General features: G+C 34.9%; 1 protein-coding gene across 1 annotated transcript; it reads left to right on the top strand.

The window, feature by feature from the left end:
- Positions 1-6,717: 6,717 nt before the first annotated feature.
- On the top strand, positions 6,718-17,109 carry Cpr73D (Cuticular protein 73D). The gene is made up of 8 exons (XM_089637624.1): positions 6,718-6,840; positions 9,872-10,034; positions 10,470-10,607; positions 10,922-11,103; positions 12,164-12,371; positions 13,775-13,876; positions 13,970-15,147; positions 16,421-17,109. Exons 2-8 carry the CDS (start codon positions 9,892-9,894, stop codon positions 16,915-16,917), a joined length of 2,448 nt encoding a protein of 815 aa, XP_089493750.1. The 5' UTR covers positions 6,718-6,840; positions 9,872-9,891; the 3' UTR covers positions 16,918-17,109.
- Positions 17,110-18,559: the final 1,450 nt, after the last annotated feature.

The following is an 18,559-nucleotide window of genomic DNA, read 5'->3' as shown; positions in this document are numbered from 1 at the left end:
CAAATTCCTTAAATAGCGTCATATGCGCTCATATAATTTAAACCTCATATGGGTGTTTAAAATTTTACCTATTTATAACTAATTCAATAAGGGAAACACAACAATTTCTAGGAGACCGTATGAGCTGTTTACAAAAGCGAACAAATCAATCTGAAGGGCATTATTACATTAGTAGAGCTAATTTATTTTGATGAAACTATTTAACTCTGGATATGTAAATGAACGTTGGTTCAATAGATGAAAATTTCAAAATATATTTATACTTTTATATGTTTTTTTTATTTCTTATGTACCTATTAAATTTTATTTTTTATTAATTGTAAAATAATTTTAAATATGTTTATATCACACATGATTTGAGATTTTCACGGCAAGAAGTATTATAGTGGTTAACCGGCATAATACCCCAAAAATAAACCACTATAATGTTTTTATCAGTCTCACTTATCTACTGCACTGTTTATGGACATTTACCATTAGTATTTTTTGTTTGTTATCTGGTATTTTACTGCTTTTTTGCTGCCAGGGCTTCCTTGTTCATTTGCTGCTTGGCTAGCATTTTCTTTCGCTTTTTACGAAAGCCCTATACCGAGTGTGACGTCGTTGTAAATCTCTTCCAATCCAGGCTTTGTCGTATGGGCGCACGTTTATTATTTTCTTTGAGCTTTTCAAGGCAACATTATTATCTTTGAGCTTTTGTCATTATCATTTCCCTAGTTTTCTAATTCATTACTATTTGTCGTATACAGGAGCTGCCTATCGTAGAGATGACTGATAACTTATCACGGTATGTTATTGTGTATGATTTATCTAACGATGGAGCGAGTGGGCAATAAAGGATAGTTACCCATTGCATTCAACTCGTGTGAATTGGACACGTCAATGAAACAAACAATTCTGTTACAATATAATCGTTACTACTCGTGGCTACGTCTCAAGACTCGAGAGGTGGCTACTAAATAATATGGGTCCAGTCAAGGACCTGCGACTCCCAGAAAAATACCCCTTGAAAATTGAATTATTTCCCACTTTAGTTTGCGCAGATTAAAGAACGCTGTCGGTTTAATTTGAATATATAATTATGAGAATTTTCTCAAATTGTATGGAGGCGAGTCGGCGTAATATTTATGTAATTAATGTAATCTTTAGTGCGGTCGTCTTATCGGCAGAGTATGTGGAATTATCTAAGAGCCTGGGTTTTTTGTGATTATGCGCATAAAGCTTTTGTTATAGAATGAAATGCACTCGTCAATGTGGGTCGAAAGGTCACTGCACATGCATTCTATGCAAGATATTAATGGGTCCGTTTTATAGATACCCGTTATCTTTGACATGGGAGTTTTGGTTGTGGTATTACAACTTCTATTTCCGATGCAGCTGTAAAGTATAAACATAAATATATTTCAACCAACTTTTAGCGCAGGTAAATTTTATCTTGATTATTGTGATTATAATATAACAAGACTACATTTTATCTTCCAAATAGTATTTTTCGCTCCACCATTGACCACTGCAAGGTGTTATAACGCGCTTAAATCATTCGTCGGTCGTAATTAAGACAACACTATGGGATATATTTCGCCGAAAAGAACACTTTTAATATATCACGAAGGTCATCGACACAGGAATTAAAAGAATGGGATAATTAAGTCAAATCTTTCTAATTGCTGATCACAGGGTCATCACATCCGAATTTCTGTCTGAAAACCTGCTGAGAAATAATCGTGGCATAACTACCTGCTTTATAGACAACGCCATCATTGCACAATGGCTGGGAGTTAGTTGGGAGGTGCTTTGTCCCGCTGGACTCGGAAATAAATCATTTTTTGACTTTGTAATTGAAATCATAGTCAAAGGGAGGAACATGTTTCACATAATAAAATGATAGTCATCTTCTCACCGATTACAAGATCTGTTTTTAAGATATTATCAAACGGTAAGGCTCTCGACAAGCATTCCGGAGGTCGTGGGTTAAAAGTCAAAAGTTAAAAAATTTGTGTTGTTTTAAAATTGATTAATTAAAAATAATATATAGTGTATTGTGGCACGTTCCAGAGTGGGAGATACTCTCAGTATCGCCATTGTGAAAGACCACAAATAATAATTAAAACGTTTCTTGAAATGGCTTGACCACATCTGAATAGCCAGGCACGTCTTTCACCTTCTTCCCCTCCCCCGTTACCTTCAACCTCACAACATTCCCCGATTGGGGATACCATAGTATCACTGGCTCCAGACCTTGAGGTGATTTTCTTTCGAAAACGGTGCTATACAAATAATTCAATCATTATTATCATAATTATCGGGCATCCTTTCGTAGAAGTGGTATTATTCGCAAATAACCCAGTTTTAAGAATAAAAAAGAAACTACCATTTTATGATCCGTAAAGTAAAAACCCAACAGCCACCAACGACGTGTACCAAGTACCAACTGACTTTATCTTACATCCTGTCTTTGGACATTACTATTCATCTTGGCGAGTATTCCATATTTACAGAAGAAATAAAACATTTCCCAATCGCATTGTTTCATTTCGGCACTGGCGATTGTTTGGAATTCAAAGTGATCAGGATTCATTAATAAATCATTTGGATGAACCCGAGTTAATCATTACCCGCTGGGTATCCAGTATCCACTTGTGCAATGCAGTAGTTAGGAGTAAAGTTGGCAGTTAGCAGTTAGCAGTAAGCCAGTTAGGCTGGGCTGTGAACCATGGGTTAGTGCGGGAGATACAGATCTGACCGTCATAAGGCTTTATATATTGAAAGCCCCAGCAACCTTGTGAGATTTCTTTTTAGCAGATTTGGTAAACATGCAATGTTGATTATTTGCATTGTCTAAACGTTTAAAGTTACTTCGGTTTTATCTGATAAAACTCAAATTATCTACAGAGTTTAAATCATTAGGTATAAAGAGAATATTATACCTAAGTATCAAAAAATGTGTTTGGTTCTAAATCAGATATTTTTGAAAATACAGAATGAATTTGAATAAATAGGAGCCATTTGATTACATGATATGTATGGGATGGTCCGAAGCTCTGTAGGGAACAAGCTTGCTCAGCTCGGATATGAACTGTGTTCATTAAAGTTTATACTTCGACTTATAGGGAATTCAATACATCGTTTGTATGAAAGCACTATGAAATGATACGTGATTATTACTTCAATGGCGTAAGACGTTGTCGAAGTCAAGAAAATCAGCGTTGTTAATTAATTACAAGAAACAAATTATTATATTTATTTATTCACCAAAAAAAAGGCTTTTCATTAAAGTGATACATTTCATCAAAATTATAGATATAATGTAATTATAAGTATTATTACACTGTTATATATTATTAATGTGTTCGTTATAAGTATTCGTGTAATATGGCAGACTGGAATTGCACCATATACAAAGTCCTGCTGGATAAAAAACTTAAATAAATATGACACAAAAAACCGATATTAACAAAATTAGGTACATTGATTATTTATAAAAAGCAAAGGTCTTTGTTTAGATACGCAATAATATATTCAATAACAGATAATATGCTTACCTAGGCAGAGTACGTACGTGATACCTACTATGTTTTGGCATAATACGGTGGGTCTGCTAGCACTAGCACCAGCACCAGCAGTGGGGGTGGGAGGAGTGGGGAGCAAACGGCGAGGACATCATCTCCCAGACATCTTTCCACTCGAGAAGCCACCCCACAATGCGCCTCCACACAGTTCACTGCAATTTGAGCTGCTATTTGAAGCATTAATCACATTTTGTGGACCATACATAATTTAATCAATCTCTGTCTGCTGTTGATGAGAATAAATTGCATTGCAGTGAGGTGTTGTGACGTAGACAACGTCGGATTTTCTAGAACAAAATTTTTGATTAATATTTAAGATGGTTTTTAATTTATTTCAGATTTATTCGAAAATAGCTTTCTGAAGAATTCAGTACTTTTTTTCATTAAAAAATTGTAATTAATTAAATTGAAATTTTGAAATTTTTTTCGCCCACTAAAAAACACAAAATTCGATCAAAAAGGCAAAGTTCCTTTTGCGTGATTGTTTGCCTTCTATATCTTTAGAGTTTTAGTTTTGACAATGGTTGTGACGCATAGTTTTCAAAGTGGGTTTTCGATTGTAAAAACGTCGAACATTCTTATTTTAATTAGGAATAATGATAAGAGCTAAAAAGAATCAGTATTTTTGTTTGAAATCAAATTCGAACTTTCGAGAGCTTTCGACTACACTGTCCTTATTTTTGCCCGTAGTAAATTAGTCTATTTTAGTGATTGAGGAAATATCACGTTATGGTAGAGCCTTCCTTATTGTACTTAAAATAATTGTATGCGCCGAAGTAACAATCACTAAACGAAGAATTCCTGTCATTAAAAAGCCATCGTTTGTTTCCGAAAAAGCATTGTTACCCATGGAGTATGGACCTCATGGTTAATTAATGGATTATGGTGGAATTAAGCCAAATATTGTACTGCCTCAAGGTTCGAGTGTCTTATTACGCATCAGGCTATCCATTTCTATGCAGGTTCCATGATAACTCAACACAGTGACAATTCAACACACTTTTAAAAAGTGATATAAAGTCATTTTAAACGATGAAAAAAATATTTAAACCTAACCTAACCTACTTAACCCAGTTAATAAAGTTTTTGTTTCATCACTTTCCATGACTTTATATAAATTTTTAAAGATGTGATGAATTATCATTGTGATGCTTTATCCGGTCACCATCTATACAAATAGACTTCTTTTGTGAGCGATTTTTTTTTTTAATTTTTCGGTTTTGTTCGAAAATTATGTAGGTAATTTTTTTCTGAATTTTAACAGATTGTTTATTTCACAAATAAGATAATACCTAAAATTGATTAAAATTGAGTCTGTTTTCGAAAAGATGCACCATGTGTGCACGTGCACTCGATGGATAAAGTTTGTTGGAACAGATTAAATACGTTTCTGTATTTTGCACTTCATAGATGTTCACTACAAAAGAGTGTGATAAATTATTAATTAGCTACCAGAAGTAAGACGAATTATGTAATAGAACCTCATTCGACCTTAAGCGACTTTACCTAATTAAATGACCTTGCCCTACCATGGGAAAATATTTACAATGGAGAATGAAGGTGGTGCACTCAATAAAAGTAGATTAGCTAAAACTATAACATAAACTTTAGAAACACGGGTACAAATTAGTGATTAAAAATTTTCGTAGACGGGAGTCACGCTATATGAGAAACTACATTATTCGAGATGTCCTACTCGATAATCTTTATATACAAATGAGATGAGTTGGCGGCTCAGAATACCAGCATTGGGCTACCAAAAGATTTCAAAATGAAAGATTTCCAGAAGACAAGCAAAAACGTTAGTAAATATACGCAATACGCTAATAAAGAACCGAAATGGTGGAAGATGTCGGGAGATAGAACAGTAGGACCCCGCATTTTTTCTACCCGATGAGTGGACTGCCTATCGCAACTTATAGGGCTGAAATACTATCTTTTTTTGTGTTTTTTTTTTAATTTTATTAGAACAGTAGGACTCCGACCTTTTTAGAAAACAACACTTCAAGCAAAACAACCCATCGTCACATTATAATTCGATATCTGATATTTTTAATGTTTTCTTTGAATTGAAAAATTAATTTATTATTACCTAATAATAATTGAAACATTGGTAGACAAAATTTCACTTTGAAGTTGATTAGCTGGACTTGTTACACATAATATTAACAATTCATCAAGTTTCAAAGTTGACTTTCAAGTTCTGAGAAAGTTCTACACAAGTTAAGTTATTATTTCAGTTCTGTGAAACATATGTCCCGTAGTGAAATAATAACAGAACTCGAATAGAAGTTTCACAGACATTTGAGGGATTGTTAAAATTCTGTGAAACAACCCGTTCTTTTATCATTGTTGCAAAATTCTTTTACCTGTTTTATTTTTAATGCATGTTTGCTTACTACTTATCACAATGAATAGGACATTATCATATTTATGGTGATTATGCACGGTAAATAATTTCTAAAGCAAGATTTTCTATATGTTTACCACATCGTGAGCTAAGAAAATATGACGTTTTTTGTCAAATTTATTCAATTTTTCAACAAATTTACAATGTATTCAACTGCCTGCTTTCTCGTGAGTGTAAAATAGTAACAAACATTTTTTTACACCGCCACTATTTACTCTTTTTAAAATAAAGGCGAATACAAGTTAATAAATGTATCGATTTAAAGCACTCATTTGGTTAGAAAATTCTTGCCATTCTGCAGGCAGTTTCTTTAACCCCAGTTATAATGAGTTTTTTGGGGAATTTTTCTTCCACCGATCGTCGTTCCACGGCGTTCCTAAGTTCCTAGTTCCTAAGATCTTATGTTCCCAGTTCCTAGGGTGTCTACTGTATAACGTCTAGTACATTACTTATTGCGAGCGCGGAGGCTAGGCCACGTGGTGGGGGTCTCAAAAGCTACAAAGGATCCAAGATTCGGATAACCCTGTGTATGGCACGTATAAAAGAAAAAATAATGGTAATACAAAATCAGTTGAGAACGAACTGACGAACGAATATAACATACTGCGGATGTGTTAAATAAATAAAGCATTGATAAGTTCATTATTATTGCTAAGATACGATACGACACGTCATATTTATACCGACCAGTTTTTCTAGGGTATTAAATTCGGACCTAGCTGACAGGTTCTTGTGTTAATTTTTTCGAAACAAGTGATGGATTTTAAGTGAATTTAGTGTAATTTTCAGTGATATATTTTTTGTGAAAATTCGATTAATGGTGAAAACTTTGTGAAACAGGGTTGAAATAAATAAATTAGGGTAAGTTATGTTATTTTATTCATTTTAAAAATCATTTGTAGAACTAACAACAATTCGAAAGATAGAAGACAGTATTATCTAAAAAAATATTTGTTTCACAATTTTATTGTATTATTTCAGTAGGTCACAAAAATAAAATAAAGCAATAGGTAGGTACCAATTTATTGTTGTAAATAGACCAGTGATAATGTTAATCCCTAATTTTTCAATACATTATGTAGTTTTTCATGAATTTATTATGAGTTTGTTCGCCGGTCATAACACATAATTAGGTGGTATTTATGTGAACAAGGTTGCATTGTTCTCTCATTCCGCTGGTGGTGATAACTATCAAATTATTATAGCCACTGGTATGTGTATAAAAAACATCTTCCTTCCGTTGTAATTACCTCTGTCACATGTCTAACCTTAGTTAGTCAATATTATATTATGCCGCTGGTTTCATGAATATCAAAAACAGGCGGATCGGTAAACGGAAAATTCAATATTTATATGAATCTGCGCTAAATAATAAAGTAAGGTTAAACGCAACGCTCGTTGTATTCTACGTGTTCACAGATGGCGTTAATTAATTAATTTTGTTTAAATACGCTTTTGCAAGGTATTGCTTTACAATATTAAGACGAATCATTTGTTTGCGCCCGTATATACGCAATATGAATATGAATCAATAGTTTTGTTCGTTTAAGGTTAAACGCAACGCTCGTTGTATTCTACGTGTTCACAGATGGCGTTAATTAATTAATTTTGTTTAAATACGCTTTTGCAAGGTATTGCTTTACAATATTAAGACAAATCATTTGTTTGCGCCCGTATATACGCAATATGAATATGAATCAATAGTTTTGTTCGTTTAAAGACTTAATTCTTTCGAAAAAGGCACACAAATACAATATTTTACCGATGATTCAATCCAATATTGTATTTGTATGCCTTTCTCGATAGAATTGAGTTTTTATATGGACAAAACTATTTATTCATATTCATATTGCGTATATGAGGGCGCAAACAAATAATTTGTCTTAATACTGTAAAGCAATACCTTGCAAATGCGTATTTAAACAAAATTAATTAATTAACGCCATCTGTGAACACGTAGTATACAACTAGCGTTGCGTTTAACCTTAAAGACTTAATTCTTTCGAGAAAGGTACACAAATACAATATTTTACCGATGATTCAATCCAATATATGTATTTGTATGCCTTTCTCGATAGAATTGAGTTCTTATATGGACAAAACTATTTATTCATATTCATATTGCGTATATGAGGGCGCAAACAAATAATTTGTCTTAATACTGTAAAGCAATACCTTGCAAAAGCGTATTTAAACAAAATTAATTAATTAACGCCATCTGTGAACACGTAGAATACAACGAGCGTTGCGTTTAAGTGAGGTGAGTGAGTGCTTGCTCCACCTTGTGGACTAACTCATACTCATATCATAACTAATGTGGATTTTAAATAAAACTATTTTAAACACCTGTAAATCGTTTGCGAGGCATGGAAGGGAGGGTACAAGGAGGTCTGACAGGTAATACGTAAAACCTCCCCTCAATAGTAATAAAATTTTCCTTGTACCCAACCTTACATGGTATCGTCGCAAAATTATGGTGCATATTGTAGTCATTTTTTCTTTGTTTGCTTCTGGAAATTGTTGTCGTATTCATAAATATATTTTAATGCAGATGCAAAAAAAAATACAAAAATAAAAGCGGTAGGTTGGTACTGAACGATTTGGAAAATAGTAAAAATATTATTTTATGATAACTTTTGTCTTGTGTTTTTAAAGTTGTGTAAAAATTAACCAATTATAAAAAGTTTAAAATAAACTAATAGTGCCATAAAACGTAAGACTGAGATTCTAAATAAAATCCAGGATTCATCCAGGAATTAAATAGATTAGAAAACGAATTTTATATTCGATTCAATGAAACAATGAAAAACATATGTGTGTTTTAATACTTAAATGGGATTTTACGGTTTTTTCGCGGTTTCCTTCGACTATTATTAGAACAGAAACATTCTCAAACCACGGTTTCTCTTTGGTTTCACCAGTATTATCAGTTGGCCATCAAAATTATCTGGGTAGCTTATAAATGTACTTTTTTGTATTAAAAAACTTTTCTAGTTATCTGAGTTTGAAATCCTTAAATTATGGCGGAAAACGCGAAAATGTGTTAAAATTGCTTTTAATAATTTTTCCTTGCAAGAAATGTTAGCTTTGTGCCCCTTAAACATGTTTTATAAATAACAACAACCCCTTCATTCCATATATAGAAATAAATATGGAATGAAGGGATTGTTGTAAAAGATGTTTTATAAATAAACCTGTACAACAACCCATTTATTCCATATATGGACAGGATATATATATGGAATAAAGGAGTTGTTGTAAAAGATGTTTTATAAATAAACCTGTACAAAAACCCTCTCATTCTATACATAGACAGTACATATTTATATATACAGTATCAAATATATAATCAATTATATACTGTATCCGGCTACAATATTCAAGTGTACCTACAGCTATTTCCATTCAATAGCAGGACGAAAGTGAGAGAAATTTTTAAACTGGAAACTGACAGATTAATTTATTTTAAAATCGCCAGTTCGCGGTATTGTTGGGTAAAATATTTATGTTTTAAATTGTAACACCGGTTCCCAATTCAACGATCAAAAATATGATTGAATAGATAGGTACAACGCGTAATGAGTAATGTGTCCAGTGACCATGTGCAATATGTGCATTGGCTGCACTTGGCGCGTTTCCTTCCGTATCTCGGTAGATCTGCTCATTGTTCGCGGAAGATAGATATCAATTTTTCAATGAAAACAAACACCCACAATTATCTGATAACAATTACCACGAAAATATCTGCATTGTTTGCTCAAGAAATTCGATAATAATTCTAATCCTAGGTGATTAATATTTCATGACAAGGTGAATGGAAAGATTTTATTGCCGCAATAATGCTAATGAAGTTAGATAATGGATTGATTAGTGGTATGTGTTGTTCCCACAGCCTAAGGTGAGCGGGGAACAATGCTCCGTGTTCAGGGATGCTGTGTGCTGGTGGGGGCGGTGGTGTTGATGGCGGTCACCTCTGCGCAGGGTCCTCCCCCCAAGGCGGCGGCGGATGATGGGGACTTCAGCAATGTTAATGCGGATGGTTCTTTTGATTTTGGGTAAGTTCATTGTTTGTTTATTATTATGTTAATTAACCTTCTCGCAGACAATGCCCGCCCTTCTGTTTACAGTTCATTCATTTAAGTTTGAACAAAACGAATAAATAAATACTTTAAAAATATTCTACAAGTCCTTTCAGATTAGGTACCTGTGTTTCTCGAATACACGCGTTGTTTTATTAAATTATGTTTATCATTAAAATTGTTTCATTTTTTTAAATATGATTTAACATTTTTTATATATTATATATGGAGCGCATGCATTATTTTAATTTTACGTCGATATTCAGCGTTTTCAATGGCGCCTTAATCCGCAATGCTCATTTAGAGCTGAATTACATCAATTTTAATAATGATTATTATAATAAGAATAAAGCATGATTAAGTCGATCAAAGCAACAAGTGTGTAATGTTAACATTGATGTTTTTCTAAAGCTACAACAACAAGGACCGCGGCGCATCCTACCACCTCGCGCAGGCTAACCGGGCTAATGTGGTGCAGGGGAGGTTCGGCTCGAGGGACCCTAAAGACAACATCATCAAGGAGACGGTCTACACTGCTGGGCCAAGAGGGTATGAATGAGACCTCAATATCTTTCGTTTCATCAGCGTTTCAGTAAAAAAAACACTCACACATTTTAATCGTTTGTCATCATTCGAAAACTTATTTATTTTGTATAATTTGATTAGAAAAAAATTTGCTTAAAAATTTTAAAAATTAATGGTGCAATATAAAAAATAATCTCAAGTTTTGTTTTTAAGTCTGATATTTGTAAATTATCGTTTTTGCTATTTATGCAATCATTTTTCGGATACAAAACACAATTAAAAAAAGTAAAATTAACAAATATAATCCTGAAATCAATAATGTTGCTATTAATTATCAGATTTCGTGCTCGAGGACCCCATATCCACAGGAAGATGGACTTGGACCAGAGGCCGAGAGGACCCATAGGAAACAAGGACGATCCATACTTCGACCCCAACGAGGACCCGAGCTACTCTTTTGGTTTCAAGACGAACACATACGAAAAGCAGGAAGATGCAAACAGGCGAGGGGATGTTACTGGTAGGAAAACCGTTTATTTGGTATCCACATTCCTACACACTGATTTCACAAATTTCAAAAGCTCCAACATTGGTTTAGAATGAAAATTCAAGCATCGATTTCACATATAATAAGGAAAATATTAATGATGATTGCTGAAAACAATTTTTTTTTCAAAAAATATTATTTAACATGAAAAGAATTTAAAAATATTTCATTAATACTTGCTTACTGAATATTTGCACTTCCGGTTTCCATCCAAAGGACTCTTACAAACATTAAATACAATATATCAAGTTATTACGGAATAATCTGATGATTACTGAAATTTAATTATTTCAGGAAAAACACTTTTGCAAGTTATGCTTTAAAATATTAAGATTAATTATTTTTTTGCGCCGATACATGCGCAATATATTTATACACACTCAATTTTTTCCAAGAAAGGCATGCAAATACAATACTGTATCGGTGACTCAATACAAATTGTATTTTAATGAAATAAAAAAATAGTTGAGTATGTATACAAAACTATTTATTCATATTCATTTCACGTAAGTATGCGCGCAAACAATTCATTTTAATATTTTAAAGCATAACTTGCAAAAGTGTTTTTCCTGAAATAATTAAATTTCAGTAATCATCAGATTATTCCGTAATAATTAATAATAATTAATATATTAATATCATTAAATTATATAATATCATTAAAAAAAATAAAATAATAAGTCAAAATATTTCACCAGCAAATGTAGATATAATATGTCTCGACGCTATCTAGTGGGAAATTTAGCACTAACAAAGCCTTTCCTACAAAAATAAAGCTGGTTGTTAAAAAATATAATAAGCAATAATAGTTGATTGAAGTACTAGTGCATATTGAATTATTTGGCGGGTTGGAAATAAGCCGACGTGGCTCAGTGGTCCAGAGCGTCTGACCGGACATCAGAAGGCGCGGATTCGATTCCCGTCGGCGGCATTTATTTTTTCTCCTGTGATATTTTCAATTTGTATTAATATTGCAGGCGACTAATTATTGCTTATAATAATGAGTTCCATATTGATAATTCCAAAATTTTAGGTCGATATTCTTACGTGGATGATGTCGGTGAGAGGCACAATGTGGAATACATCGCAGGGAAAGACACCGGATTCCATGTGAAAACTGCTTTTCCTGATTCCAATCCGGGATCCATCGGACCACTGTTCTATAACGGTCCGCTGGTCAGAGGAGAAAAGAAACAGAGAGGTCACACTTCTGTCCAGCGAGGACTTGATGGATCTTACAGGTAAATTAACTGTTTCAAGATAAATTCTTCCCAAACAAATATTTAAAAAAAAAATCTCTCTTTTCCCTTACTATTGATTCAGTGCAAAATGAATATAGTAACCCTGCGCACAGGTAATAATTTATTTCCGAAAAAGGCATGGTTATACCAAATACGCTTCAATATAATTATATGTTCCATTAAAGTGCAAATATATATTGGCAGTATATACTTGTATTGGCAACACTGGGCGATGGAGGCCCCTAGCGTAGCATGACATAATCTTGCACAAAATCCATTAAGACCCCGGTCAGTGACTGAATTGGCATCGTGTCTGGGTTCCACCCAGGCATCGTGACTTCAATTCCTCGGCTGGATAAGTCCTTCATCACAACACAAGCAACATCACTCTTACTGTGATGGTAGTAGAAGATTTTAAAATTATTGGCCGGTTATTCGTAACCCAGGAATATTTGTCTTTCTTTATAAAATAAAATAATAACTAACTTACCAGCACGCCGTTTCTCCGCAGGGGTAGGCAGAGAGGACAGACCGCCAAACAACTCGGTCTTGGCACACACTTTTTGACTCATTCAACTTCATACATCATCTTCTATTATTCTGACTCTTGGCATGGTCCGACTCAAGTATCTGATTCACTTGATCGTGCTATGTCTTTCTTGGGCGTCCCCGACTTCTTTTATCATTCACATTTGGGTCATATATTCTCCTTACACTCCTTTCTTTGTTCATTAGATCTACATACCCAAAATATCTAAGTGTCCCTTTCTTAGTCTTACTCATTACGCTTACATCAGCCTTTTATTCTCACACGATCATACATGGTTTTATCACACATACGCATCAGGGATCTCATAACTCATTTCTACAGCATTCAGTCTATTAAAATGTATTAAAATAAATCAAGCCTCACAATTCCTGCCGCTAGGAGGTGCTAGTGTAGCATACTATCATCTGAGAAAGAAAAAGGTATGGAGGGTGGGTAGGAATCTGAGGGTCAATGTGGCCAGGAGTAACAAATGAATCATCCCTCCCACTGCAGTGTAAGACGATGGGTTGAGATAGAGTCCGGCTAGAGAGGAAAAATGGTCTTCCTCGACCAATCTCTCTCGATTTGACCCGCAACGCAGTAGGTGGGCAAACGCATCTGCTGCCAAGAGTCACCAAACGTAGCAGACCACTTAGGGTGACCTATGGCAGGGGTGTTGGTTATCCAATAAATGGTTCCCGGGGCGGCAGTACCCGTACCCGCCTCCCATTTATCAGAAGTTGGAGGTATTATAACTATTCTACAGTATTTGGTTATGCATATATTGTCAAAAAATGGGTCCACGCAAAGTTACGCACAATGTTGTTGTAATTATAATTTTATGTGATAAAATGCTAATGTTGTCTGCTTTAAGATTCATTTCGGCTGGACCAGACCAAAGGAGAACTGAAAGCAGCGATGCCAGTGGTAATGTTCGTGGATCGTACAGTTACCTTGATGATAAAAATGTTCAGAGGTAGGTCTGAAGAAGAAAAAAATATTTTTCATAGATTATTAACATTTTTGTGTCAATTATTCTGCAACTATATATCATTTGGTTGTTTAATAGAACTGTTCACTATATTGCTGGACCAGGCATCGGATACAGAGTGGTCAAGAGCAGCAAGGATCCATTCATTCCGTCATTCTTCCCAGTCCTCCCAGATTACAGAGACCCAGCTTTAAACAAGCCCTTCCCCACAACTGACTTTGCTCCAGGCAATTCATTCACAAGTGATAAAGATGATGATATATTTGGAAGACCAGAGGGATCAGCAGCATCAGGTCATGTCAAACCTCCAAAGAATAATCGGCCTAATAATAATAAGCCCATCCCGCCACCTACTACTGGAGGCGACGATGATGGAAACGACTTATTTGATAAAAATACCGGACCATCTGGAAGTCAAGAGAAGCCTGGCTTTGGCTCGGATTCTACAAAACCAGGATCCAGACCAACTAGCGGATCTGGTCCGGGAGACTCATTTGGTGGTCCAAATGGAGGAAAGCCGGGAAGTGACGATGGTGATGATGATGATTTATTTGGAAAACCAAGTTCAAAACCAATAGACAGTAAGCCAAGCGGCGGAAGTAATGAGATTGGAAAACCTGATTTAACTGGTAATGATGATACTAAGCCTAATTCCGGAGAAGAAGATGATATATTTGGGGAAGCAAAGCCTAGTGGACCAACCGGCGGCAGCAGACCTACAAGCAGGCCTGGTAGTGGAAATAGGCCTAGTTATGGAGGAAATAGGCCTGGAAGCGGCGGACGGCCTAGTAGCAAACCGGGAGGAAGTTCTGAATCAAATGGAAGTCCAGAAGGTCCAAGTGGTAGACCTGGAACTAGACCTGGGGGCAAACCGACCGGTAGGCCGGGGGGCAGACCTGGTGGAAGGCCTGGAGGAAGGCCTGGAGGAGATCGACCCTTCGATAGGCCAGGTAGGCCAGGCGGACGCCCTGATGGTAGACCGAGCAGCGAAGATCAAGACGGTCCAAAACCCGGAATAGGTGATGAAGATGATGACATTTTTGGAGTATCTAAACCTAGTGGCCCCCCAAGTGGAAGTGACAAACCAAATGGTAAACCCGGAGTCATCTCAAGGCCAAGCAATAACAAAATCGACAAAGACGACAAAGGAAGACCGGGAAGTGGAGAGGGAGGAGTATCATTTGTGAATGTAGACGATGATGAAGATATATTTGGAGCGAGTCAATCGGGCGGAAACAAGCCGGGAAAGGAAGACGGTATTACAAAACTTAACATCTTTAATAAATAATACATGCATGCTTCATTATCTTCATTGTTCATACCCTTGCTATCCTTCTTTAATTCTTATTTAAGCAATAGAAAACAAAGAGTCAAATTAAACAACTTTGTGTCTACTATTATTGAAGTAACATCCGGCGTACCTCAAGGAGCACATCTAGCGCCGCTTCTTTTTAACTTGTTTATAAACGACATTATTAGTATTTTCTCTCATACACGCTTTTGGCTTTTTGCGGATGACAATAAGATTCTAAAAATAATAAAAAATCACGATGACTGCCTTCTTTTCCAATCGGATATCGACTCTTTCTATGATTGGTGTAAAATTAATTGTTTGAAACTAAATGTCGATAAATGCAAAATTATGTCCTTCTACAGATCAAAAAAACCGATTGTCTTCAAATACAAACTTAATAATATTTGCTTAACAACTGTTACATCTATTAAAGACCTTGGTGTCTCTCATGATACCAAGCTTTCTTTTCGGGTTCACATAACTGCAATCGTTAATAAATCCCTCAAACTACTTGGTTTCATCACCAGAATCACTTCACGGACTTCAAAACCGTAAATACCCTTAGAACTCTTTACTGCTCCTTGGTTCGCCCCCATCTTGAATATGCTTGTGTTATCTGGTCTCCTTTTTATGCTGTTCACATTCGACGCATTGAATCTGTTCAACATCGGTTCTTAAGAGGGATTGCTAGGAGGCTAGGATTAGAAAAAGGCAAATACTCATATGATGAAATTGAACTCTAAACCTCTCTCCTTTGGAAGTCCGTCGGGAAAGAAATGACCTCATTTGCTTCTTCAAAATTATAAATGGTATTATTGATTCACCTACTCTACTGCAAATCATTCCCTTCAATATCCCCTCGCACAAACTCAGAAATAATGAACTGCTCTTCCTCAACCATCATTCGACAAATTATGGATATTATTCACCATTGTCCAGAATGTGTACTGGTCAACTCAAGTCAAAACCTTAACTTTTTTGGGATAAGTCTGAATGATTTTTGCCAGTCGCTAAACAAGTAACGGAATATTATAAGTGTCCTGTGGTCCTGACCCACGGCGTAGTCTTGACTTGATTCGACTTGTCACTTTATTTTCTTATATTATATCTGCCTTATGTCTTTGCTTTCATGTACCTTTGTCTACTCCTGTATTTTTCATTTTACTGTATTTGTGTTATTATTTTGTAATTTGGACGATGTCCGTTAATAAATAGCTAATTAAATATATTTATAGGATCGAAACCAGGATCTTCAAGTGAATCGGGATTTTCATCAAGACCTGGAAGTGGAGCAGAAAGGCCATTTAGACCAGATAGTGGAGCAGAGAGGCCGTTTAGACCAGACAGTGGAGCAGACACAGGACCAAGCGCACTAGAAAGACCGACAACAGGAACATCAGGCTCTGCAAAACCCATAGGACCACCACTTACTGGAGGATTTTTAGACGGGAGCAGTAAAGAAGATGGTGATAAAAAGGGTGGAAATAAAGACAAGCATGACGGGATATATTCACATCCCGGAGGAGATACAGAAATAACTTTTGGTGGACCCGGAGACAAAAACCTAGGAGGAACAATTTTCACAAATTTAGGGGATGAATCGATACACTTTCCTCCAGGAAAATCTGTAAGAGCCCATGTACAATCTATTGATATATTTCCCTATGGAACCAAAGTACCATCCCCTGGAGAAGCCATAGATGAAGAGCTCAAAAAGCATGGAAGCCGGTAGCCTTACATTTTCCACAAAAAAACTTGTACTATTTGGAACCTAGATGATTATTTGCCAACAAATAAATATTTTCCTTGTGTTTACTTTATAAGATGAACCAATGTTAGCAATAACAAAATACATTTCTATTGCTGTGCTTGGACTGTAAAAACCTTTCCTATTTATTTCTCTGCATACGTGCAGGCTGAAAACTTGTGCAAATTAGTTTAAGTTATTAGTATAATGAATTATTTTATTATATTCAATATTAAAAATATGAAAAGTGAATATCTCAACTTATTTCAGAGAACTAATCATAGATATCAGTTGTCGACTTGTAAAACCTGCTCTGGGATTTTTAGATTAGAAATCTGTAGATGTCACGAAAAATTTGTTTGGAACATTTTGAATTTACCTTTTATGCTCAATATCAACATAATAATTATACATATTTATTATTTAGCAAAAAACATTAATAATTCACTTATTTTCAACTAGCTGACGTGTACCCGGCATTACTCGACTTTTCTCTACTTTCAATAAATAAAATATCCATGAATTATACAAAATATAAACCTTCCGGAAGAAATTCTCTAAATGATAATGCAAACCCTATCAAACTCCGTTGCATAATTTAAAAGAACTAAGCATACAAACAGACAGATGCGGATAGTGACTTTGTTTTATACTATTTAGAGATTTCATTTAGGCACTTTTTGTGAGCCAGTCAGAACCACCACAAATTTCCAGGGCGGATCTTGCAAGATGTCGACTCACATTATCTACATGTATAGAAAAAGTGGTATTAATTGTCAAAATTGCTGATGAAAGAATTATGGTTCCTTAGTGGAAAACTATCTTCTGACGAATTTAGAAAACATTTACATCTATTGGTTGATAATTCGGCAGGTAGAATACTCAATTAGCAATCAGACGGGTTTTTAATAATAATTTTAATAATTGAAATACGAGTCCAGCAACCGGGATTTCTGAGCGTTCAGTTTGGAAATTTACCGCCCTCATTAAAAAAAACCATACCTTCAAATTTTAATATGGAAATATATAAATGGATCACAGTGCTATTTAGCCAATAAATCCGCTTACTTTCTACCGTTCATCCCATATTTTGAGGAAATATAAAAAAAAATTGTAAACTTAACAAACGCGCGAACTCTGCGTGGAAGTCCCTTTGAAAATACTTCTTCGAGTCAACATTAAATATTTTCTTTTTTTATATCGAGCCATAATCGGCAGAACAGCGTAAGCGACAATTTGTAAATTATACAGGAGAAGGTTTTTTTTAATTAACTTTCTTAATTGATTCCAAAAAGGATTTAGGTTAATCACGATTAATAATCTTTGGTTACTGCCTGTATGAAATGAAAATACTTTTTATTTGAATGCCTCCAGTTGTCGAGATAGTGGCGGTAACGCTGTTTTGCCTGTAACCCTAACAGATTCTTTTCCCTCTGAAATGTCGCTTACGCTATTTGGAGTAGATTTAAAAAAAAAAATTATCATGCAATAGGCCATAAGTAACTACTAATAAAAAACATATATATTTTAAAAGTAATATTTTTTAATTATCTTGCTTGTACTTTGGGAAAATTAAGATTAAATGTTATTTTCTAAAAACAATAAAAATAAAAATGTTATTTCCAAA

This window comes from Hesperophylax consimilis, chromosome 1 (assembly GCF_061612785.1).
Source record: "Hesperophylax consimilis isolate HC1 chromosome 1, BYU_Hcon_1.0, whole genome shotgun sequence".
Classification (NCBI taxonomy): Eukaryota; Metazoa; Arthropoda; class Insecta; order Trichoptera; family Limnephilidae; genus Hesperophylax; species Hesperophylax consimilis.
Note: the sequence above shows the minus strand (reverse complement) of the source record. Positions and strands in the feature narration are given on the sequence as shown.